Raw genomic sequence first — 26,616 nt, 5'->3', positions numbered from 1 at the left:
CCCCCCCCCCCCCTCCCTCCCTCATTTATAATAAGGGTTATGTCTTTTTCTCAACAGGTGCTGCTGGTTCTTTTCTATCCTCTCAACTCTTGCACCAACCCATTTTTTTATGCTATCTTGACAAAGGCATTTCACAGAGATATCCTGATGATGCTGAGTCAGATGGGTCTTTGTCAACGGCAAGCACACCTCTATCGAAGCCAACTAGTCAGTATTACTCCCTACATATAAAGAAAATGTCTACCCCAAAGCCCAGCATCCATATCCCAAAACAAATAAGACTCAAAAAACAAAAAGTGGCTTTTTAAATTTGATTAATGTCCATTTCTTATAGTAATAGTCATAAATGGTTACATATTCACAGACCTGATCAATCAAAAGTGTACTATGTCACCTAAACGGAGAAGTAACCATGAGGTTGAATTTCAATATTTAATGTATATGTCTTTGATGCGGTTACAAATAAATAAATAATGTCTGAACATTATACTATTCCAGCCATAAGGTGGAATAAGAAAACAGAACAGTTCAAATCACGAGAAAACAAACATTGCATTTTCTATTTTCTATTCGTTTTTAGAACCAGGTAACAAACCTTGGTCCATATGGGATTTAAAATATCAACCAAAGGGGAAAAATATCTAAACAATGGGAAATGTAAAGAGCAGGTTTATCCTAACTTTTTGTGATCTACCATTTATTCTAAACATTCTAAACTGCTAATTTAAACGAACAGCAAGTGAGACCCAGGTAGGCTGCAGATTGTTGGTTGTTCTGTATAATTAACTGCTCTTTTCTCTGTAAAAAAAAAAAAGGCTACTTATTAGATTGTTTTCAGGGTAAGAAGCATAAAAAAAAATTAAAACAATGTCTTGTTCACTGATAAAGCCACTGACAAGCCATTATGATCCACTGTAGCAGACTAATTCAACCTCTAATAAATCTATTTATAATCAAACTGGATCCTTGCCATTAGTATATGTAAATAACTAAAATGAAATAAAATAGCTCCATTTGGGACCACATCTTATCTGTTCATCTGGACATAGCACTTACACATCCTGGATAGTGAGACACACTGGTTTGAGTGTGGAGTCAAGGAGGCTATTTATGTGAAAAAGGTAAAGTCATTGGTCCGGGTCTTTGATCATTGGATGTTGATCAATGTGGCAGGGGTTTGGGACTGCTGCTCTACAGCATATCTCTAAACCCAGCACTGTCTCGTACCATGCTGCTGTAGACTGATTTGTAAACCTTCAAAACATCAAAAGCTGAAGGGCGGTCAGTGGGATCCTTCTTCTTGCACTTCTCATGGATCTGAAAAAGATGGAAATGGACTAAATCCCCACCAGGTACCTTTCCCATAAGGAACCACGTCACATCTGGGATCTTCCAAATATCGGTCTTCTCATCATACTCTGGCATGAGATTGTCTGAAAATGGCTTTCCATTGTTTCTGAATGGCCATAGCTGCTCTGGGGCAACAAAATCTCCAGTGAGCTCCCGATGGCCACATTTCACTGACAAGTTTCTGGACATATCCACTTCAGGAAGTGCATCAAGGTCATTCACTACTAGATGAAAGTCATTTGTCAGTAGAAATTGGGACAGAGTTTTCTCAAGGCTGTTTGAATCGCACATAACTCGTCGCCCAACTGGGCTGTTATGAAGGTAATGGAGGATGGTGACGTAATCTATAGCTAGCCTCAGCCGCATCTCCCAATTGTTGTGTTGCTGGTAATGCTCTTTTTCAAGAACATCATCCAGATTAAGCAATGAGCCAAACGGGTGGTGTTCTGTCAAAATGATGTGCTCTTCAAGGCAAAACCCCACCAATTGAACCACCTGGGGGCTCTGCAGGGCCTGTAACATTGACAATCCATGGAGAAAATCCTCCAAGTAATTGAGAGATGATAGCCTTGACAGAGCTACCTTCTGGCCTCTCCACTCTGCCAAATAAACCTGAGGAAAGAAAACAAAATAGATGAGATTCACAAGGTCTACTGACTGTTGCCAATGATAAAAATTAATATTTTTAACAAAATCTGTATTTTTAACTGTACAAACCTGCCATGTATTACTTTATGACATAATCAATTATTTTAGCTTTATTTATGCTTTTTTTTCTTCTTCTTCTTGTATGTCCCGTCTGACACTGTAGCAATTAGAATCAGAGTTATTGTCTAAAGGCCGAGAAAAATGCCCAACAGATTTATTTTACCAAGTAGACCATTACGGCTTTTGCTATACTGGTCCACTTGAATGTCATATTTCATTCAATCTTATTATTATTATCATCAATTTAATTTAATTTAAATACAATAAAATCAAATATCAGCTCCCCTGTTGACCCCCATAGTCACCCTCATTCCCCAGAAGCCATCAAAAGCAGGGGGCCCAGGCGACTCAGACACGGGCCCACAGCAGTAGCACCACCACAGAGTATGGGGCGACCCCCCCGACTCCACTGCAGAGGTAAATTACACCCACTCTGGCATTTAGTGAATTCAGTAAAAGACTACATGAGACAATAGACATCCAGGTTGAGTTCATCGTCCACCTCTGCACCTCATCAAGAGGCACTCTCAAGAGCTCAAGAGAGATTTTTTTTTCATGGCAACGAATGTGAATGTTACAATTAAGTTACAAGCAATTTGCCCTAAAACTTTCTTTTTTGAACATTAAACAATGTGGGATCTGTATAACATCAGCGTACTTTGTATTTTGTTGTGACATGTTGTCCAGTGTCACAACTATGATAAGTTGCTAAAGTTACAATGGGAAATTAACATGGAATCTCTTGACATTACATTTATTTGATACACATACAAACTTAGCCAATACACACACACACATATACATATATATAAAAATCTGTCTACCTTCTTCACTGCTCCCTGGTCAATCAGCTTCAGCTCGTGTACTTCAGCATTTATTTGTAAACACTGGAGCCAGGCGGTGCAGTCTTTCATGGTTGGCATTTTAAAGTGTTGAGGCACACAGCCCACCAGAGGTGAAACTTGCTGCAAACCAGGCTGATACACAGAGTCCAGATAGAGGTAAATGAAGATATTGGTAAGAAGGAAAGCAGCAGCACATATTCCAACTACTGGAACAATGTAGGCCACAGTAGTCCTGCTGCGCTGACCCACTGTGCCCTGCATCTAAAATAAAAAGAGGAATGACAAAAGGGATATTGTAAGTGTACTAATTACAGCTACAGATATTAAAGAGTAGGACAACACGAGGCTGAAAAGCAGTATTTTCCTGCCTTACTCTCACACCCTTTGGCCACTGTGGTCAGAGGTATATTGTGTGGTCAGCTGTACCTGCTGTGTAGCCTTAACAATGGTGTGTGGTGGTCCTGTGTACCACAGAACCACCACACCACCATCCTGGTTAAAGTAGTAAATGATGGAAAATAGTTTTTCTTTAAAGATTTTCGGGAAAATATCCACTAGCCTATCTATTTTCTTATTCTCCCAGTATTAACAAATGTAACGAAGTAACAAATTACTTACTAGTGATGTTCGATTCGTGAACGAATCGTTCAAAACTCGAGAATCACTTTACTGACTCGTGAATCATGACGCACAAGCCCAACTGACTCACTGACTCATCCCTGTTTCTGTTAGCAAACTAATTCGCTTAGTAGAAATATATCTAGCTTATAATTAAAATTGCGGGGGGGAACAACAGCCAGTTTCTTAACAAAAGCATTTCTGCTCTGAACTGGAAGAAAAAAACCCTGAGTAGAAGCTCACATCAAGAAAATAGCTCCTCGGTTCACAGTAGCATCGCTCTGCTAACATGCTAACAACACATTTGAGCTACTCACCCCCTCCCTTCCTGTGTTGAATCGTAAGCGTAAGCAAATCACTCAGGACTCGCTCACCCCCTCCCTCCTGTGCTGAATCGTAAGCGAATCACTCAGGACTCACTAACCCCCTCCCTCCCGTGCTGAATCGTAAGCTTAAGCGAATCACTCAGGACTCGCTCACCCCCTCCCTCCTGTGCTGAATCGTAAGCTTAAGCGAATCACTCAGGACTCGCTCACCCCCTCCCTCCTGTGCTGAATCATAGAGCGAGGGAACGAATCACTCACTCACTCACCCCCTCCTTCCTGGCTCACAGCTTCTTCTTCTTGGTTGGCAACCAATGTTAAGGCGCATTACCGCCCCCTGGCTCACAGCTCAGTGGACATTTAGATGAGAAAATATATATTTAACACATTTAAGGAAAATACTAATAAAAAAACAAAAACAGATGTTTATTAAGCAATTTTGATAGGAAATTGCTTAATTTTAGAAATGTTTTTGCTCTTTTTTGCTCTATAAAATAGTTGTTTTTTTTTTTTAGAATCATTCATCTTAGCAGTGGGATTTACATGAAAAGAGAAACAAATTAAGTTTGAGTGAAAATGTAAATTTTTTGCACTCTCTGGTCAACTGACTCAGTGAATCAAATGACTCAAAAAATCCGAATCACTTTGGTGAGTGACTCATTAAAACTCGATTCAGTAAAAAGAATCAAATTTACCATCACTATTACTTACTTTAAAATGGTGAACACACCTTCATTCATTTTGGTGTGCTCAACTTTATTACTGGGAATAAATCCAAAACAAATCTATGCCAGGGATAGAGGTAATGTTCTTGATAACTGTACATCTACTTTTGTGCCAGCCACTCACAGTCACTATTTTTCAAATCTCAGCTGTGTTTCATCATGAGTGACTGGCTGTCCCTGTCAATTCCTGTCATGTCTTAAAACCAGTGATGGGAATAACGGCGTTACAAGTAACGGCGTTACTAACGGCGTTACGTTTTTCAGTAACGAGTAATCTAACTAATTACTATTCTTATCGTTACAATGCCGTTACAGTCACTAACAAAAAAATGTGGTCCGTTACTATTTTTCAACAAACAAACGGTTGAAGCTGTGTTTAGCTTACCGCATCTTATATCAGTTGCACGGAAGTAGCTGACTACGTAAGCAGAGATGGGCAGTAACGGGTTACTTGTAAGAAAACTTCTTTTTACAGCGAAAAAAACCCCTAAACTTCCAAGCAAGCACCGAGAGCGCAACGACATAATGGGAAACTCACAGAGACACTGCCGTATCCTTCCACTGACCGCTGTGGCACACCTGCACCAGGGTAAACCTCCGCCTACCGCAGCCCTGCTTTACAGGTGAAAATAGAGCAACAGGACCGCTGAGTCTTTGACTTTATTTATGTTCTGCTGTGTTTTACTTGCATCTATTTGAAAGAGTGAGTGTAAACAAAAAAAATATTTTATTTTATGTGCTGGAATGTGCAGAAAATAGGTTTAAATGTTAAACTCATTTATTCAACTCAGAGAATGTTGCATATAATAAAATTTTTGCTTGATGCATAAAGTTAAAAGATTAAAACTGATAAAACAAGTTAAAAAAAGAGACTTTTCCATTTGATTACATTTTGTATGATAGATTATGTAGAAAAAGTAGAATTGGGCTGAAAGATATATCGCTTTATCACCTCTTCAGGTTGTAAATCGCGTTTTTAAAAAGTAACTAAGTAACTAAGTAATTAATTACTTTTGAAAATAAGTAATCAGTAAAGTAACGGGATTACTTTTTTTGGGAAGTAATCAGTAACTAATTACTGATTACTTTTTTCAAGTAACTTGACCAACACTGTACGTAAGTAATCTGGACGCTACAGCTTTAAGCAGCTGCGCACGCTCCCGATCACTGTCTAGCACAGGGCTGCCCAATCCCAGTCCTCGAGAGCTACTATCCTGCAGCTTTTAGATGCATCCCTACTCCAACACAGCTGAATCAAATGGTTTGATTACCTCTTCAGCATGCCATCATGTTTGGCAAAGGCCTAATAACAAGCCATTCATTTGATTCGGGTGTGTGGGAACAAGGATGCATCTAAAAGCTGCAGGACGGTAGCTCTCGAGGACCGGGATTGGGCACTGCTGGTCTAGCACAACACCTGGAGCACAGGGGGCAAAAGAATCGCATGAGTGCTGCTGTTTGACTGAGGAAGAATAAAGTAGTCGTGGTAAGCCAATCACATGACCACTTAAAGACAAAGCAACAAGGTGATATATACCAGTTTTTAAATTGTGTTGATAGGCCACGTAAAACCAGAGTCATGATAAACAATATATGCGGTGTTTTTTCCTGAATAGTTTCGTGACGTTCACCGTCTAACGACTGCACTAGCAAGCACTCTCTGCTTATGAGCAAAAAAACAGGGGAAGTTTTAGGAGTGACGGAGGGAGAGAGAGAGAGAGAGAGAGAGAAAAAGAGAGTGAGTGAGAAAGACAGCAGAAAAAGAGAGTGAGCGAGTTTTGAGATGTGAGAGATTTGTGACGTTTAGCGTGTTTGGAGTGTGTAGTTAATGTGTTGTCTTGTGTAGTTAATGTGTTGTCTTGTGTAGTTAGTGTGTAGTGTTGTGGATAGTTTTGTGTTGTGTGTCAGAACAATGAGGCAGCTGCTGTCTCCAGGTAGAAACAAGAGTGATACACCTGCTGCTGTCAGACCTGCAGGTATCAGCCCATCATGTTCTCCTTTATAGTGGATAGAAATTATTTTTTTGGAGTGGCACAAAAAATTTGTGTGGCATCTTATTGAATGCAGAACAGCTGATTGTTCTGTAAATAGTCTGAAATGGTTATTTAAAAAAAAAAATCAAGGTAAAAGGTAAATGGATACAAATAACTGTTGTTTGCAAAACTTGTGCATAGGATTTTAAAATTGACAATTCATATTTGCATTTAAAGTTATGGTTAAAAATATGATTCATTAAACTTGTTTGTGGTTGTTACAGTAAAAATATAACTTTTTCTACTCTGATTTTATATTTTTTGTCTGATTTTAGATCAATTGTGTTAATACAGTATGTCAAAATGGAAACATAACTGTAAATTCAGACAAGTGAGGTTGTGCTGAAAAGGATGATACCAAACAAGGCAAAGTAAATAGTTTTTAAAGGTAAAATGTGGAGGGAAAATCAAAAGTAGTGAATGACTCTGTCCCGCTGCTGAGAAAATAACAAATAACAAATTTTTACAGTTTAGAGTAAAATATCAATCATGTATAGGGCTGCACGATTAATCGTTAGAAAATCGCGATCTCGATTCATACTTATGTGCGATCTCATTTCCAAATGACAACGATTAAAAAATAATAATAATAAATTTTATAAAAAAGACGACGATGATTGTACCGCATTTTGATCCGGGACGTAATCTGCATGAAAACAAGCGCTCACTCTTCCTGCTCAACAAATGACAAGGGCGGAGCCTTATACCACATGATACAGAAGCTGTGCCGTGCGATGCTAAAATTAGCAGGGAAAAAACAACGGAGAGCACGTCAGGGATGAGGAGAAAGTGACAGGAGAAAATCCGTCCCGGTCAACCACCCAAACATCAATAACGGGAACCTTATACAGCGCTTCCCTATCCGGTTGTTAAGTCTGACGTCACTAGCCGTGTCTGGGTCTAAACTCCGCTGTAGGTCCATATATCTTGAGGTTACTCTATTCCGTAACCCCTGTTCTCTGATAACATGAGTGAGTTGTCCTCAGAAGCCTCTATATCATTACTCCAGCCAGTATTGGCTGGCAGTCGTGACGCTTGCGTCAGGGAGGGGCACCCTCCTCCCTATAAAAGGGTGTGACGCAGCGTCACCCGTCATTCAAGATAAGCTCACCTCTTCCTCGCTTCGTGCAAGGAGGGTGATCTGGTGAGACACCTCACTCATGTTATCAGAGAACAGGGGTTACGGAATAGAGTAACCTCAAGTTCTCTTTCAAACATTCGTTTCGGTGTCTCACTATGGGGATATGCAGACTCCCGTATTGCCAGATAAGCCCATCTGAACGACTGACTGCCAATTTAGGAGGTCTCGTGGGGACCCACACTTAACACAGTGTGGGCTAGAGACGGTGCAGTGACATCCAACCTATAAAACCTTGCAAAGGTCAAAGGTGAAGCCCAGCTCGCAGCTGCACATATCTCGTCTATAGAGACACCCCTAAAAAGGGCCCAAGAAGTTGCCATCCCTCTGGCAGAATGAGCATGAAGCCCCTCCGGGGGGGACAGACCCGTGCTGGAATAAGCCAATTGGATCGCCTCAACAATCCAGTGGGAAATGCATTGTTTGCTAATGGGCTTGCCAAGATGTGGTTTAGCCCAGGAAACAAACAGCTGATCCGACCTCCTGAAAGCCTTCGTTCTCTCTATATAGGTACATAAAGCCCTAACTGGACAGAGAGCATGTAGGCGCTCCTGTTCAGGGGAAGAGAAAGGAGGAGGGCAAAAAGCTTCCAGCTCCAATGGGGTGCATTGAAGATAAGGATTTTTTGGGCACAAAGGCCGGATTTGGCCTGAGTGTGACTCTAGAGTTATCCCGCGTGAATCGGGTGCACTCTTTGTGTATTGACAGCGCATGAATATCACTGACACGCTTCGCAGATGCGAGAGCCAGGAGCAATGCAGTCTTCAAAGACAGGATTTTTATTTCCACCTGGTTTAGTGGTTCAAATGGAGGCTGTGAAACTGCCCCCAGCACCAGGGATAAATCCCACGTGGGAACGAGAGGTTTAGACACTGGGTGGAGCCGTCGTGCCCCTTTCATGAAACGGCAGACTAGCGGGTGATGGCTCACCGGGCCATCCACGAAGCCCACATGGCAGGCTGAAATGGCTGCTAGATATACTTTAATTGTGGAAAAGGCCTTTCCTTTATCTAACAGTTCTTGGAGAAAGGAGAGAATTGTTGTCACAGAGCACTGAAAGGAGAGAGTGTGAGACTTTCCACACCATTCCTCAAATACCCTCCACTTGTTCTCATACAATGATCTTGTGGAGGGGGCTCTAGCACTCTGAATAGTGGCCATAACACCCTAGGGGAGTCCTGCCGTACTCAGATTCAACCTCTCACGGGCCAAGCCCACAGGGCAAGGCGCTCGGGGTGAGGGTGAAAAATCTCCCCCCTGGCTTGGGAGACTAGGTCTCGTCGGAGAGGGAGAGGCCAAGGTTCGCTCCACAAGAGGGGCATAATCTCCGCTAACTTTCCACCTTGGGGCGATCAATATCATTGTTAGCCCTCTCTCTCTCACTCTGGTTAGAGTGGGAGAAATTAAGGCCAGTGGAGGGAACGCATAAAGCAGAGCATGTGGCCAGTTGTGAGCTAATGCGTCTACCCCTAGCGGAGCCTCCTGGTCCCTCAGGGAGAAATACAGTGGACACTGAGCGTTCTCCCTCGAGGCAAACAGATCGACCTGTGGCTGGCCAAAGCGGGTCCAGATTTGGGTCACCACATGTGGGTGCAGGGTCCAGTCCCCGTACTGCGGGTTTCCCCTGGACATTAAGTCTGCTCCCAAGTTCAGAGCTCCTGGAATGTGAGTAGCTCTCAGTGACAACAGATTGATGCTGCTCCACATGATCAGTCTGCGAGCCAGCATGTGCAAAGGACAGGAACGTAACCCGCCCTGTCTGTTGATGTACGCCACAACAGTGGTGTTGTCTGTTCTGATCAGAACATGGTGGTTTCTCAACAGGGGAAGGAAGTGTCTAAGTGCTAGAAAAGCTGCTAGCAATTCTAGCCAATTTATATGAGCACCCCTCTGTTGTGAGTCCCAGCTGCCGCTCACTGCTCTGCCCTCGTGAGTGGCACCCCAACCCGTGAGACTCGCGTCCGTGGTCACCACCTTTCTGGCTGTGACAGCTCCCAGTGACACCCCCTGAGTGAGAAATGTGGGATTTCTCCAACAGTGGAGTGCTGCAGCGCAGTCTGCTGTCACTCTGATATAGCGGTGGGTATGGCGCTTTCGATTCAGTCTCAGTGATGCAACCCATCGCTGAAATTCCCTCATATGCAGTCTGCCTAGTGGAATGACTGCCAGTGAAGACGCCATTAATCCCAGCATCTGCAGGCATTTTCTGAATGGGAGATACAGTGGGGCAAAAAAGTATTTAGTCAGCCACCGATTGTGCAAGTTCCCCCACCTAAAATGATTTTATTTGCACCAGAGCTACACTTCAACTGTGAGAGACAGAATGTGAAAAAAAAATCCATGAATCCACATGGTAGGATTTGTAAAGAATTTATTCGTAAATCAGGGTGGAAAATAAGTATTTGGTCAATAACAAAAATACAACTCAATACTTTGTAACATAACCTTTGTTGGCAATAACAGAGGTCAAACGTTTACTATAGGTCTTTACCAGGTTTGCACACACAGTAGCTGGTATTTTGGCCCATTCCTCCATGCAGATCTTCTCGAGAGCAGTGATGTTTTGGGGCTGTCGCCGAGCAACACGGACTTTCAACTCCTGCCACAGATTTTCTATGGGGTTGAGGTCTGGAGACTGGCTAGGCCACTCCAGGACTTTCAAATGCTTCTTACGGAGCCACTCCTTTGTTGCCCGGGCGGTGTGTTTTGGATCATTGTCATGTTGGAAGACCCAGCCTCGTTTCATCTTCAAAGTTCTCACTGATGGAAGGAGGTTTTGGCTCAAAATCTCACGATACATGGCCCCATTCATTCTGTCCTTAACACAGATCAGTCGTCCTGTCCCCTTGGCAGAAAAACAGCCCCATAGCATGATGTTTCCACCCCCATGCTTCACAGTAGGTATGGTGTTCTTGGGATGCAACTCAGTATTCTTCCTCCTCCAAACACGACGAGTTGAGTTTATACCAAAAAGTTCTACTTTGGTTTCATCTGACCACATGACATTCTCCCAATCCTCTGCTGTATCATCCATGTGCTCTCTGGCAAACTTCAGATGGGCCTGCACATGCACTGGCTTCAGCAGCGGAACACGTCTGGCACTGCGGGATTTGATTCCCTGCCGTTGTAGTGTGTTACTGATGGTGACCTTTGTTACTTTGGTCCCAGCTCTCTGCAGGTCATTCACCAGGTCCCCCCGTGTGGTTCTGGGATCTTTGCTCACCGTTCTCATGATCATTTTGACCCCACGGGATGAGATCTTGCGTGGAGCCCCAGATCGAGGGAGATTATCAGTGGTCTTGTATGTCTTCCATTTTCTGATGATTGCTCCCACAGTTGATTTTTTCACACCAAGCTGCTTGCCTATTGTAGATTCACTCTTCCCAGTCTGGTGCAGGTCTACAATACTTTTCCTGGTGTCCTTCGAAAGCTCTTTGGTCTTGGCCATGGCGGAGTTTGGAGTCTGACTGTTTGAGGCTGTGGACAGGTGTCTTTTATACAGATGATGAGTTCAAACAGGTGCCATTCATACAGGTAACGAGTGGGGGACAGAAAAGCTTCTTACAGAAGACGTTACAGGTCTGTGTGAGCCAGAGATTTTCCTTGTTTGAGGTGACCAAATACTTATTTTCCACCCTAATTTACGAATAAATTCTTTACAAATCCTACCATGTGAATTCATGGATTTTTTTTTCACATTCTGTCTCTCACAGTTGAAGTGTACCTCTGGTGCAAATTACTGACCTCTGTCATCATTTTAAGTGGAGGAACTTGCACAATCGGTGGCTGACTAAATACTTTTTTGCCCCACTGTATCTTCCCAACTGAAAAATGCCGGCATGTGATAGCATTTTTTTTACTCTGTCCACAGAGAGACATGCTCTGTACGAGGCGGAGTTTAGAGCTATTCCTATGAAAGAGATGGCCTGAGCTGGCTGCAGGACACTCTTTTGGTAGTTTATGGTGAAACCCAGAGCCATCAGATGATCCACTGTCAACCTGGTGTGCTCTCTTCCCATTATTTCTGACTCTGATAGCAGCAGCCAATCGTCTATGTATGTTGCTATGCGGATGCCCCGCCTCTTCAGTGGGGCTATGGCCGCCTCTGTGCATTTCATAAATACCCGAGGGCTCAGTGAGAGACCAAACGGCAGGACCTGGTACTCGTACATTCTGCCCTGAAACGCAAAGCGCAGGAATTTTCTGTGAGGCGGGTAAATAGGGATGTGAAAATATGCGTCCTTCAGGTCTATTGATGTAAACCAATCGCCTGGGCGCACTACATGCAGCAGAGTGGTGGTCGTCAACATCCTGAATTTGTATGACCTGAGATGCTGATTCAGAGCCCGTAGGTCCAGTATCGGACGTAGTCCCCCTCCCTTCTTGGGCACGAGAAAATACCTTGAGTAAAAGCCGCATTGGCTCTGCTCCTGGGGTATTTCTCGTACTGCTCCCTTTGATAGCAAGGTAGTTATTTCTTCTTGCAGGATCCTGGCTGATTCGCCTTTTGCAAGAGAGAAAATCACTCTGTGAAATCTGGGAGGGGTGGTTGCGAATTGCAAACGATAGCCTCACCCTAATGTCCTCACAACCCATTCTGGCGCAGCGAGAGCTCGCCATCTCTCTATTCTTGCTGACAGCGGCCCCAAAGACAGGTACTCCACAGTAGATGGAGCTCTGGCTCCCTCTTGTGGCGGAAACTGGTCCTTCGGACCAGGCCCCACTGCGCATGCGCGGGCGGCCCGCGCTTGACCAGCGCTTATGGGGCCGGACACCACTGAGGGAATCAACCCCGGTGGTGTCTGGGTGCGTGGGGGCATTATGTTTTTCAACATACTTTCTGTGTTTTTCACACATTTTTCCCGTGCCCTTGGCAACATGCCTGGATGCAACGGGTGAGTTTTTAATAAACTGTGTTTTGTGAGACAGACATGCTTGATTCGGCTGAACAGCGTTTCGTCGTCTCTTTTTTGAAATCCGCTCTGTGGGATCCAACTCGAGTCCCAGGCGCTGAAAGGTGGAGGCAGAACACACTTCTCCGAACGGGCTCCGGAACTGAGCCCTGGAGTGAACTTTGAGCCCGGGCTGGTCCGGCTCCGATCTCCCCGTGGGGGATGTTAGGCAGTCTGCTTCTTCTTGCGGTCCGACTGCTTGGCTGCTGGTGGGGCACCCTGAGCAGCAGCAGGCGGGACGTGTTTCTTGGGCCAGTGGGTCTTAGGGTTCTGCGATCCTAGAGGACCCTGGGCCGCGACCTGCGGGGCTGGGCGGCGAGGGATTTTAAACGTCGGCACGCCGGCTGGTGACCTGAGCGAACGTGCGGCGACCGGGTGGAGGCGCAGCCTGGGTCTTCCTAGGGAGACACAGCTGCAGGGCCTCTCCCTCTTTCTTCTTCTCCTCGCACCGTCTTTGCATGGTGGCAACGGCGGTCCCGAAAAGCCCAGCGGGGAAGATGCTTTCGTCCAGAATGTCACGTTTTTCTCTGTCCGAAAGCCCCGACAAGTTCAGCCATCTTGCCCTCTCCTGTAGGACGATGATGCTGAGGGCTCTGCCCGCCGCTTGTACTGCTGCTCTAGTGAGGTGGAGACACTGGTCTGTAACTACGCCCAGCTCTTCCCACAACTCACTAGCATCCGGGTTCGCAGCAGCCTGGTCCTGGAGCTCCGCCGAGTAGGCTAGCAGGAGCGATGAGGCGTTCAATGCCCTCGCGGTGGTGGCAACCGATTTATACGCCTTGTCAGCCAGGGAGGACTGCAGGCGTTCGGCCTTGGAGGGCAGGGACGGACCAGATGACATGGAAAGTTTCTGGTTTGGGTGGAGATGAGAAGCCACCAGATTCTCCACTGTGGGAATTTGGTAGATGCCCTTCTCTTTCATTCCAGCGCAGTCAAACGCCGCCGCTCCCTGCACGGGGTTGGGTGACGAAAATGGCTTTGCCCAGCAGCGTGTGACCTCGTCCACGCATTCGGGGAAAAGCGGCAGTACCTGCTTAGTAGTGCGCTTTGCTTTGGGGAGCCTTTTACCCTCGTATCGTGAGGTGGAGGTCTCCGTTGTCACCGCGGGCCATGGGATTGCCAGCTTTTCAGCTGCCCGTTTTGCAACGTCAAATAGCTCCATGCCGCGGGACTGTGTGCCGGGGTTATCACAATTGGCCCCTTGTGTCGCAGAATTCCGACCAGAGGGGGCAAAGAAGTAAGTAAGTAAGTAAGTAAAATTTATTTATATAGCGCTTTTCACAGATAAAAATCACAAAGTGCTTTACAACACAGAAAATGGGAATATAAAACAATATAACAGTAAATAAAACAATGTAAAACAATAAAACTATAAAAACAGCATAAGAAGAAATTAATCAAATGCTTTTCTAAATAAAAATGTCTTCAGCTGTTTCTTAAAACAATCAATGGAGTCCGTGCAGCGAAGAGACAGTGGGAGAGAATTCCACAACCGTGGTGCCACAGTCTGAAAGGCCCGATCACCACGAGTTTTAAAACGAGTGCGTGGTACCACCAACAGTCTCTGATCTAATGACCTTAAAGCCCGAGAAGATGTATGTGATTTCAGCAGGTCAGATTAATATTGAGGAGCCTGACCATGCAGGGCCCTAAAGGTTAGAACTAAAATTTTAAACTGAAACCTAAAATTTACAGGCAACCAGTGAAGGGAGGCCAAGACTGGAGTGATATGCGATCTTCTCTTGGTGCCTGTTAAGAGACGTGCTGCAGCATTCTGCACAGTCTGAAGACGATTTAAGGCTGATTTGTTAAAACAAGTAAAAAGGCCATTACAATAGTCTAAACGAGAAGAAATAAAAGCATGAATAATCATCTCAAGTTCAAGCTTTGATACCATTAGTCTGAGTTTAGAAATATTCCGTAAATGATAAAAACAGTTTCGGACTAGCTGCTTAGAATGCTGCTCGAGCGACATCGAGCTGTCAAATAAGACACCGAGATTTCTAAGGCTTGATTTTACGTAAGGGTCTAAGAAGCTGATATGCTGTCTAATTTCTGGGACCATATGGTCTGGAGCAATAATTAGAGTTTCTGTTTTATCAGAGTTTAGTTGGAGAAAATTGTCATATAACCATTTGTTGATTTCTGTCAGACACTTACTTAAATTAGACAATTTATAAAACTCAGACATTTTGAAGGAACAGTATAGTTGGATGTCGTCAGCATAGAGATGATAGGAGATATATTTATAGCGCTTAATAATTTGGCCTAGGGGAAATACATAAAGTAAAAAGAGAATTGGACCCAGGACAGATCCCTGAGGTACCCCACACGGCAAAACTGTTGATTCTGATGTGACATGATTCATGCAAACAGTAAAAGATCTCTCAGACAGATATGATATAAACCATTTTAAAACAACACCAGTAATCCCAAACAAGTTCTCGAGTCTGTTTATCATGATACTGTGATCTACAGTGTCAAAAGCAGAGCTGAGATCCAGCAGGACCAGCACTGTGTATTCTCCAGAGTCTGCTGCCATCAAGATATCACTAGATACTCTAAGTAAGGCCGTTTCAGTGGAATGCAATTTACGAAAACCAGACTGGAAAGTGTCCATAACAGCATTTTTATCCAGGAAATAGTTAAGTTGTTCTAGTACTACTTTTTCTAAAATTTTCGATATAAAAGGCAATTTGGATATTGGCCTATAACTGTTAGGAAGAGATGGATCCAGCTGATCCAGCTGCAGTCGGACGTTGAGTGAACTGGTGCACAAGGAGCATCAGGAGAAACAATACTCTTAATTGTTTTAAACAAGAATTTAGGATCTTTCTTTTTTGAAGCTATGAGGTGTGAAAAATACTCTGTTCTGGCATTTTTCCACATGTCATTTAGCAAGAGGATAGATTCTTTAAGGTGTAACTTATAAACCTCAAGTTTGGAAGCCTTCCACAAACGTTCTAGCTTGCGACAATATCTTCTGAAATTACGAATGTTTTCATTTAACCAAGGATGAGATTTCAAACGTAGGACAGTACTTTTTTTCAGAGGTGCCACTATGTCTAAAATAGAAGTACACTGGTTATTAAAGGATGAGACAAGAGAGTCCAAATCATTGTAAGTCATTTCAGCGTCAAACATGGCAGAGAACCTTTTGCCGGCGTTCAGGTTTATGATTCGCCTTTCAATCGTTATTTTGGGAGCCGGGGGATCCAAATAAAACGACAAGTTAAAATATATGCAGCTATGGTCACTCACATGGACATTTTCCACACGAATGTCATTTATATTTAAACCCAAGGAGAAAACAAGGTCCAATGTGTGACCCTTTACATGTGTAGGGCCAGAAACATGCTGCATAAAATTAAAAGACTCTGTGATAGTCATGAAGTCAGCAGCCATATTACAGGATGCATCATCAATATGAAAGTTAAAATCTCCCAACATTACCACCTTCTCTAATTTAATAATGGATGACAGGAGGTCGTTAAATTCAGTTAAAAAGACTCCGACAGGGCCAGGAGGTCGGTAGATTAAAATACAATAAAAGGTGTGCAAAGAGCCGACCTTGATCATCTGAAGTTCAAATGAGGTAAAAGAATCCGAGTTCATCAGTCTGCATGTGAATCTGTCCTGGTGCACAACAGCGAGACCTCCGCCACGTCCCGAAAGACGTGGAGTTCCGATGACGGAGCAGCCAGTAGAACAAATTTCCTTCAGATGTATATAATCCATGTTTTGTTGCCACGTCTCAGTTAAACACAAGAAGTTGAGAGATTCCTTTATAAAAAGATCGTTTAAAATAAACGATTTGTTTGTGATTGAGCGAGTGTTGAGCAGGGCAAACCTGATTGAAGACTTTTGGTTGGTGCAGTCAACAGCTGACTGCAGTGGCACTCGAAATAAACACCTGTGCGCACCTCTACACCTGTTACGCCGGGCGGGGACTTCAGGGCTAGCAGAAGCTAATATCCATAGTGGTACATCACCTCTGCCATCAAAACGGCGGTCGAAGGAGGGACGCCAAGTGAACATGGGGCCATCAGACCATAGACTCCGAGCTGGGAACTGCAGTGTAGCGTCGGCACCAGGTGACAATAGATGAATTGGTCGTAGGCACCGGGATTCTTCCCACATCCAAGAAGCTAATCTTCGGTACCTTCTCAGTCGCACCTGGACACCGGCCCTGGTTCCCCTACTTCTTCTTTTCTTCGTGTTAAATCCCACCGATATGTACGGTAACATGCAGTCAGGTGAGGAACACACAAAGGGTGGAGGGAAAAATTTCCTGTAACTGTCCCAGCTGTCACAGTAGCTCTCCATTGAATCTTTGATATACAACATCATGCCCCGATCATAAGTATTGGTGGCAGAGACAAAATCAAAACATAGGACGGTAAAAATAATATTGCAAGTGACAATAGCGGCCAGTATAAAACTATACCAGCGAGCTGTACAAGCGGCAAAGCCAAACACAGGCGCCATCTTGTCGAGCGAGCGTAAAAGAAAACGTCGTCATCCTCGTCCGAGACGAGATGTTCCGACGCTCCCTCAGAGGATTCGCTGAGTAGCTCGTCATTAGCCTCGAGGGAATCAAGCATAGCTTCGCAGCTGACCTCGGCATCATCCACCAGCGGGAGGACGATATCCATCTCGTGCCTGGTGTGGCGGACTCAGTGTTCTCCATCGGTGGGCCGATTGGAGACAGCATTGGGTCCTCCTTCGACAGGCTAGCTTGGCGGGCTAGCCTTCGGCGAAGGCTTTTTAGGGTGAAGCGAGCGCAGTGTTCGCATATACCCGGTGTGGAAATAGCCGCTTGGGCGTGTTGCAGCCCGAGGCACATCACACACGCGTCATGTGTATCTGAACCTGAGATTTTGCAACCGCAGGGGCAAATTCTGGGCAGCGGTTTGCAGTCTGCCATATTAAGGAAGCTTGGTGTAGCTAGCTTGGAATGGCTGGACGGCTAACGCTGATTTTTTTTTTCTTTCTTCTCTCGGTGAGCTAGTATGACCTGGCTAGTGTGGTGGCTAGCGCTTGTGCTACTTGGCTTGGTGACCGTGTGTAGCAAAGACAGTTAGCTTGGTCAGCTAACTGTTGTGCTAGATGCGTGGTGGCAGCTAACACACTCTCCGACCTGGCTCTGTGGTGAAGAGCAGGCGACTCGAAACGCGAGCCGTGCTAGCGCCCGGTGACCAAGGTGTTAGCTTGCTCGTGTGGACAGTTAAGCTAGCACTCACGTTCACAGTCAGGAGAGATGAGGTTTCTAAGAAGCGAGAAGAGGAAATTGAATGACGGGTGACGCTGCGTCACACCCTTTTATAGGGAGGAGGGTGGCCCCTCCCTGACGCAAGCGTCACGACTGCCAGCCAATACTGGCTGGAGTAATGATATAGAGGCTTCTGAGGACAACGCAGAGAGAGCGTTCCCATAGTGAGACACCGAAACGAATGTTTGAAAGAGAACAAACGATCACTGTGGCATTACTGAGAGTTGAAAAACTGTCTAAAGTCTTTCATCTTTAATAAAATGATCAGTGTTCTGCTCTACCAGGTGTAACAATTGAGTTTAACATCCAGGCATCCATGAAAACGGAATTTATGACATTTAACGGCGTTAGAAGTTAGCAGGGAGTTAGCTCGCTAGCTTTTATCTAAATACAATATAGCATGTCCTGACTGTGGGGTTTTGGAAACAAATTAAAACGTACAGCTCTGCTATCACTTCCAGCATAAATGAAGACAGAAAACTAAACAGCAGTGACGTTTGTAGGGTTACTGAAGTTGGGCTAGCTGGTATATAATGATGTGCTACGTGACCGCTAGCGACACAGGTATGTTAGCATAATATAAACAAGCTAACTTTTTTTCCACTCGATAAAAGTTAACGTGAGTGTTCTCGGTGGTCAGAAACAAATGTAATCGCATGGCAGGATGCTGTAAAAGGACCAAACTTCAGCCAGGAGAACAACTGAGATAATCCATCCACAATACGAGGTTAGTCATTCATATACTGCTGCATGGGCTGGGCTGTAGTTACATCCTAAGGTTTTAAAAACTGAGCTTAAATAAATGGTTAGCGGTAATAAAAGCCGAGGGAGGTCAACAGTGATCACTGACTGTTTTAGGAGCTTTTTGAGATCAAATAAAAGAAAATACATACCATTAAACATGTTAACAACACAAAAGCCATATTAAACGCAGACTACTTTAGACCCAGAAGTAGGATTCGTCGCGTCATCACTGAACAACCGGATACCCGTCGAACTCCCGCAGGCACAAAGAAATTACGGAGGCTATTACTTATCACCTGACCAAAGATATGGCTCCCATCAACACTGTGCAAAATGAGGGATTTAGGAAAATGATCAACACCCTAGACAAACGCTACACAGTGCCGTCCCGCAACTATTTTTCTATTGTTGCACTACCTGCTCTATACATGCAGTGTTGAGCAATGGTGGAGACGGAATTTCAAGCAGTACAACATTTTCCGGCAACCACAAAACGTGAGACATTTGTTGTTTTTATGTTTATTTATTGTTTTTATGTTCAGTCTCAACTGTTACGAAGTTGATGTGCAGTTAATAAATGCAATAAATATTTATATTGGAAAAGAAAATCGTGAGAGAATCGTGATCTCAATTCTAAGCCAAAAAATCGTGATTCTCATTTTATGCAAAATCGTGCAGCCCTAATCATGTGTATTTAATCTCTGTAATATTCTGGATATTTATAATTGAGCTATTTGCATACATTAAAGCTATTCCTAATTTTTGTAACTTTGTAATATGTCTGTGAAGGTTCTCAGTCATCCAGGTCATCGTAGTCAAAGGAGCTTGCAAAGAAAAGCGTCTGCACTTCTTTAAGTTGCTTGAAGACGTTTCACCTCTCATCCGAGAAGCTTCTTCAGTTCTAAGGTCAAATGGTGGAGAGTCCCAGATATAAACCTAGTGGGAGTAACCCCCCACAGAGGGACAAAAGGACCCCCTGATGATCCTCTAATCGCCTGAGCCAAGGTGTGAAACTGGGTGTGGGTCCCAATCAGCCAGAGTTTCGGGTGAGCTCATTGTGAAACCTGGCCTGTGAGCGACCATCTTTGAACAGAGGCGGGGGTTTACGACACCAAATCTCTGCCATCTATAATCCAGTTTTGAGATCCCTTCCCAGACACCTTAACGCCCACTCACATCCTGGGCCATCTGACCTCAGGAATTCGCATGATAAGGTGGGGCCAGGTTTCACAATGAGCTCACCCGAAACTCTGGCTGATTGGGACCCACACCCAGTTTCACACCTTGGCTCAGGCGATTAGAGGATCATCAGGGGGTCCTTTTGTCCCTCTGTGGGGGGTTACTCCCACTAGGTTTATATCTGGGACTCTCCACCATTTGACCTTAGAACTGAAGAAGCTTCTCGGATGAGAGGTGAAACGTCTTCAAGCAACTTAAAGAAGTCCAAACGCTTTTCTTTGCAAGCTCCTTTGACAACTTCGTAATATATTGAATTGTATTTAATTTAGTTCAGTCTGTTACTGTTTTTATTGTCTTGGAGCAACTGTAAGCACATAATTTTCTTGGGGATTAACAAAGTTTTCTGATTCTGATATTGTGTCCTAAATGTTATGTAACCATCTGCCACCAGATGGAGGGTTGTTGTTGAGATACACATGGATCTATTAATCTCGGCTTCATGTTTTTGTAAACACTATTAGTTAGTTCGCAGATACCGGCAGCTGAAATTTTCTCCAGAAGGTGGATGGGCACTCCCTTAGCGACAGGGTGAGGCATTCAGTCATTATGGAGGGGTTCAGAGTAAAACTGCTAGTCCTCCACGTCGAATGGAGACGGCTAAGGTGGTTCTCTCCTAAGTAGGGTGTTCCAACTAAGCATGTCTTACCAAGAAGAGGCCCTGGCATAGACTCGGGACAACACGAGAGAGATTACATTTATTGGCTGGCCTCGGAAAAGCTTGATGATTCCCTGGATAACTTGGAGGAGGTGGCGAGAGGGAGGCCTGGGCTGCCGCCTCTGGAATTTAGATGCGTGGAAGAAAATGGCTGGATGAGTTCTTGTTTCGTTGTTTTAGAATTTTAGTTTTACTGAAGTGGTTGTTATGAATTTTCAAACAGCATGCATCATTCATAATGAACGCCACAATGCGCCACACTTTTCCAATGTTAATTTTTCATACTTTAACAGTACATGAACATTTTTTGTAGCAACATGTTCTCATATCATATTTACCATCGGTTTGTTTTAAGTGTTCTTAGCTGTTGTCTGTCTGGAGTAAAACGTACAATTTTGATAATGCATGATGCAAGGTGTTGTACAGTTAAGCGGCATGATTCATTTATTGAAGAATGTGATTAACGGTTTAAAAAACGTTTGTTATTAATTTTTGACTTTTTTTAAACAGTTCTTAAATTTAAATGAGTGTTTCTTTAGACTTGTTGGTTCGTACAACTTTTTTTTACGGTTAGTCGATTAAGAAATTAAAAATATCGCTAATCTTGAGTATGGATGAAAATGACTAAAATAACTAGTTCTAATAACTACATACTCTAGATTAGTCAAATGGTGCCAGGAGAACAATCTCCTCCTAAACTTCAGCAAGACAAAGGAGCTGATTGTGGACTTCAGTACAAAGCAGGCGAGGAATTACGAGCCGCTAAACATCAGTGGTGCGCTAGTGGAGAGAGTGGATAGCTTCCAGTACCTGGGTGTCCACATCACTCAGGACCTGTCATGCCCATGTCACATTAACACCCTGGTTAAGAAAGCCTGTCAGTGTCTCTTCTTCCTCAGAAGATTTAGAGACTTCCATTTCCAGCTGAGCATGCTTAAGAACTTTTACTTCTGCACCATTGAGAGCATCCAGATGGGGAAATATCTGCACCTGGTATGGGAACAGCACCAAGAAGGACAGACGAGATCTTCAAAAAGTGGTGTGCTTAGCCAAATGCATCATTCGCTATAGGGCTGCCACGATTACTCGGCTAGTCACAATTATGTTGACTATCAAAATCATCGACGACTAATTTAATAGTTGACACGTCGTTTGAAGCTTTGTAAGATCCCAAAAGACGAAGGAATAAGTAGTAGTATTTAAGAGTGTAATAGCGGACTGAAACAGAAGATGGCAGCAATGCATGTACAAGGATGCCAGCTGCCGTTAACCCCCGAGAAGAAGAAGAAGAAGAAGAAGCAGTGTCCGGTATCGTAGCTGTGTCCAAATTCAGAAACCGCATCCTCCTGTGTCCGCATTTGTAGGCCAATTACGTTACAGCGACACGACGAAGACTGTCCAAATTCGAAGACTCTGACAAATGCGGCCGACAAATGCACCCTTTATTTCCCCAGATTTGAAAGATGGGTCGGGTGTATACTTCGTGGCCCAACCTATCCCAGAATTCATAGCGCGGCCCTGCTCAGTTTCCAACAATGGCGGCAGCTAGTTAGTTTTAGTATTTCTTTTATTATTCTTTCTGGGTCACAAAATAAACGTTTAACATATTTTCAGGCGAGAATGTGGCTGTGTAAACTTGAAATATCTGCTCAGTTTATCAAGACACCACATATTTTCAAAAGCGCTCCGACGTTTTCAGAGACGTCTGTTACCCACCAGCTCGATATCTAGCCGGGGTTCAAGGCTCATTAGAGCCCGTGAGAACACCAGACTCTCGGCAAATCATTTTCAAACCCACTGCCGTCTTTCACTACTCAGGTTAAACATGATATATATGTCACTTAGATAACTTAAAAATGTTATTGTTTGGCTTTTTTCAGTATTTTATTTGTTCTTGAGTAAACCGGTTTGGCTGAGATTAAAGTTATAGTTTTAAAGAGCTGAATAAACGTCAAGCAGACAACTGATTATCAGAAGTGTGAGATGCTCAAGAATATACTCCGGTGTCCTTTTATATTTTAGATAGCAAGGAGCAGACGGCTGAGTTTATTAAACTCCACCGAAACAATCTGCAAATTTCATTAAAATTTAATAAACTATCATCTTGGCTTTTTTTTTTAGTTAGCACATGCCTTAAACACTTAAAGCTGTAAGATAATGATAGTTATATAAGAGCAGATGCATGCTGGTGCAATAAGCTGTATGTTTTACGTCCAATGGACGCATGACCTGATAAGTCGACTAATCGCAAAAATAATCGGTGACTAGTCAACTATCAAAATAATCGGCAGCCCTAATTTGCTATGAACTTCCTTACCTTTGGTCCATGTACACTAAGCGGTGCAAGACCAAAGCCAGGAAGATTATGAAGGATCGCTCTCATCTCAACAATGGACTCTTCTCACTTTTGAGTTCAGGGGGGCACTTCCACTCCCTCAAGTCCAAAACAGCTCCTCATTACAGAGGAGCTTCTTCCCTCAGGCTATTCAGTCCCTGAACCTTGTGTAGGACTGGACTCTCTCTCTCTCACTACTATACATCAGGAACTATTTATTCCACTGCAAACTGTTACTCTGCAAACTGTTTGTTTGCACACTCTCTACTTGCACACTGTTTATTTGCAAACTTTTATAATTTCTTAAATTTGTTTATCTGCACATTCTACTTTTGTTTTGTTAATTATTTTTTTAACCTTTAATTTTATTGTACATTTTTTACAGTTAATTTTAAAATTTGTATATTATGTAAATTACTTGCTAGTTTAATTTTATGTTTAGTTTTATGTTTACTTTTATGTCTACGTTTGGTTCGGCATTGCACAGCAACAAGCATTTCACTGCATGTCGTACTATGTATGACTGTGTATGTGACAAATAAAATTTGAATTTGTATTTCTATTTGTATATCTGAGACACTTTTCAAACAGTCTAACTACAACATGTTTTTTTTCATAGGGTCTAACAAAACCCACTCATCCAAACATAAACATGTTTGAATGAGTATTTCAAACAGGCTATTGCAAGCAGAAACTGATGAATATGGGCGTCACCTACTTAGTGAGGAGAAAAGTGGGACTGACCACCAGGGCCCTAAATGTGAGAGACGCCCTTGCAAGACTGGAACCAAAAGTTTGTTTTTATGACCGACCTGTCAATACCTCATAAATGTGTTTTTTCTAGCTGTAATACACTACAGGGAGCTACAGATCTATATTGTCTGCCAAAACTGCTCACAATACTAATGAAGTATGTAGTGTGAACGGCAAAGCATGAGGACAGAACAAAATGGAAACAGATTTAAAAATATATAAAAACAAAGTTAAATGCAGTCTGTGCAAATCTGTGCTTTTGTTCCAAAACAGCAATAATTCAGTGTACGAGCATTTAAAAGGCTGAAGAAGCTTCTTGAACAAAAAGTAAAAGATCTTCAAGAAACTTAAAGAAGTCTGGTCGCTTTTCTTTCCAAGCTTCTTAGATTACCATGAACCTACGCAGACATAAACGCTGTTACTGTTTGTACAGTAATGTTTATGTTAGCTATCCTGTTGGACCTTCCCAGGATGATGCTTGATAAGTGAACATCATTACAGTTTTGTTAGTTAATGAGTGAAATGCAATATTAAACCATTAAAAAGTATTAGCTATACTGTCTCCTAGTTGTTTGTTTTCCACTCACATTAGCATTAGCATTTCTTCTGAAAAGTAAACTCTTCTTTCTAACGTTAGGTAGTTGATCTGTGTATCAATAATTCGGAAACTTGTTACTCTGGATTAGAAAAAAAACCCTTTTTTATTTAATTTGAAGCTTTTATTTGAATTTATGAAGAGAAGCCATTTTTGATTTTCTATTTGCACAAATGATTTGTTTAAATACTACTAGTACTTTTTTTCACATTTGTATTATCTAACGTTTGTATTTATTTCATTTTATTCTGACGGTCTTATTGAGTAATGTTAAAAATACATTCGATTATTTTCAAATTCCTATGTTTCCTGTCAGCCCACCCTTTGCAGCTATGACAGCCTCAGGTCTTCTAGGAAGGCATTCTACAAGGTTTAGGAGTGTGTTTATGGGAATTTCTGACCATTCTTCCAGAAGCACATTTGTGAAGTCAAGCACTGATGTTGGACAAGAATGCCTAGCTCACAGGCAGGCTCTAATTTATCCCAAAGGTGTTCTATCAGGTTGAGGTCAAGATTCTGTGCAGGCCAGTCATGTTCTTCCATTCTCAATTCCCTCGTCCATGTCTTTATGGAGCTTGCTTTGTGACTGGTTCCCATATATGTTGGAACAGGAATAGGCCACCCCCAAATTGTTAGGAGCATGAAATTATCCAAAAGGTACTGCTATGCTAAAGCATTAAGAGTTCCATTCAATGGAACCAACACCAACCCTGCACTCTCTTTGCACCCATCTATCTGCTGTTAGTTAAGCAGGGCAGTTCGAGGAAGACGGTACATTGCAGTCTGATAAAATTAGCATAAAACCACACAATGACATTGCTTATTAAACAACAAAACCAAGCAACTAGGTAGCATAGCATATAGAAAGTCACTTATATGATGAGGAATGGTTTACTTTGCATTTATCAGTTCTAATGAAACAGACAAACACACAAGACAATTCAACTGCTGTATATAGTAGGAGAAATAATTTATTCATACCCTGCCAAATTTCTAAGTCTGGTCACTTGTCAACCCTGTATTGCAGATTGACATACTGCAGTTTGCAACATACTGTAGAGTACAATGACTTTATATATTTCAATGAGTTATGTATAAGTAGTATAAGTAATTCTTAGAAATGTAATCTTTGTTTTGTTACGCTTATAGAGAAAATGCTCATTATACAGGCTGAAACACTAAAATTACAGTTCCTTAGCCAAATAGGCCCAATAACAGTGTGTTAAAACAGTAAAACTTGTTCAATGACATGACATACATAATAGGCATAAAAATAGGCATTTAAAAGTTAGAGATGATATAGCGAGGGGGAACTAATTATTTGAGTCTCTTCTGAGCAACAAAAGGCTATAAATTTTTATGGTAGATTCATTTCCATTGAGCAGTGGGAGCCAGAATTCTGGCTCCCACAGACTTATTCTGACCTCAACCTCCATTCCCCCCTCTCCATCTCCATAGACAAAGAGCTGTCAAAGGACGTCAAGGACAAGGTTGTAGACCTGCACAAGGCTGGAAAGGGCTACAAAATCACCCAAAAAGCTTGGTAAGATGGTGACAACTGCTAGCGAGATTGTTTGGAAATGGTAAAAAAGAAAAGAAAATGACCTTGGACTTCGGAACTAGTCTCCTGCAGAAGGGCTAAAATCTGCGATGGGCACTGCTAGTACCATGTGGTTTTTACCAGTGGACAAGAGCGTTCCCTGTGCCTTTGGGTCAGGTGACTGTCATTTGCGCTTCTTTGCCTACTTCTTCCCACGAGAATCTATCATGCTTAAAGTATAATAATAAACCCACACTAAAGATCCCCAAGTAATTAAATACCACAGATGGCGGCAGGCATAAAATAGTGGCTTTTGGGCATGCGTAAGACTTTGACTACGTGCATTTCAGCGCGTGATATTTTTCGCACGGTTTTAAAATGGAACAAATGTGCAAATGTAAAATAATTTCATGTTAAGTTATATTACAATGAGATACAGCTAAATGGTGTCAGGCAGAGCAATCTTACGTTTAGCTAATGTAGAGCAATAACACAAGGAAGCCCACATAGAGGTGATGAAGCATATCTATTAATTAGCGTTATTTACGAAGATGCCTACCGTAACTAGGGTTCACATGGTGTTATGACTCAGGAGGTACTTTTTGAGGATAGCAACATGTCTGCTACCCCATCCACCATCAAACGTATCAAGAAAAAAACTTCCTTTCAGATTTCCAGAATAAAAGCATAGTAGTTCACCGAACTAAATATGACTTACCCAAAATATTCCGTTTTTATTCCCCATATTCAAGTTTCAGGGGTTGCAATAACTACACTGTGATGAGGCCTTT

The 26,616-nt window shown here is 42.9% G+C and overlaps 1 protein-coding gene across 5 annotated transcripts; it reads right to left on the bottom strand.

Moving 5' to 3' along the window:
* Positions 1-26: 26 nt before the first annotated feature.
* LOC146571281 (protein O-mannose kinase-like) lies at positions 27-26,473 on the bottom strand. Of its 5 annotated transcripts, none has more exons than XM_085280416.1 (3): positions 26,385-26,473; positions 2,883-3,164; positions 27-1,962 (listed from the first exon to the last, which is right to left on the bottom strand). In XM_085280416.1, exons 2-3 carry the CDS (start codon positions 3,162-3,164, stop codon positions 1,192-1,194), a joined length of 1,053 nt encoding a protein of 350 aa, XP_085136542.1. In that variant the 5' UTR covers positions 26,385-26,473; the 3' UTR covers positions 27-1,191. The 5 variants fall into 5 exon arrangements, with proteins under 5 accessions (XP_085136542.1, XP_085136544.1, XP_085136546.1 ...); XM_085280418.1 differs by having other exon boundaries at positions 26,294-26,391; XM_085280420.1 differs by lacking the exon at positions 26,385-26,473 and adding an exon at positions 4,114-4,630.
* Positions 26,474-26,616: the final 143 nt, after the last annotated feature.

The sequence above is a fragment of the Mchenga conophoros genome, linkage group LG7 (assembly GCF_057382185.1).
Source record: "Mchenga conophoros isolate Kocher_MC1m ecotype Shallow Benthic linkage group LG7, M_conophoros_male_GT1.1, whole genome shotgun sequence".
Taxonomy (NCBI): Eukaryota; Metazoa; Chordata; class Actinopteri; order Cichliformes; family Cichlidae; genus Mchenga; species Mchenga conophoros.
This window is presented reverse-complemented; position numbering and strand designations above follow the sequence as displayed.

Coding starts and splice junctions, on each gene's coding strand:
- LOC146571281 (XM_085280416.1), bottom strand. CDS start 3,164: ATGCAGGGCACAGTGGGTCAGCGCAGCAGGACTACTGTGGCCTACATT. Junction 1,963..2,882: donor ACCAGGGAGCAGTGAAGAAG/GTAGACAGATTT, acceptor TTCTTTCCTCAG/GTTTATTTGGCAGAGTGGAG.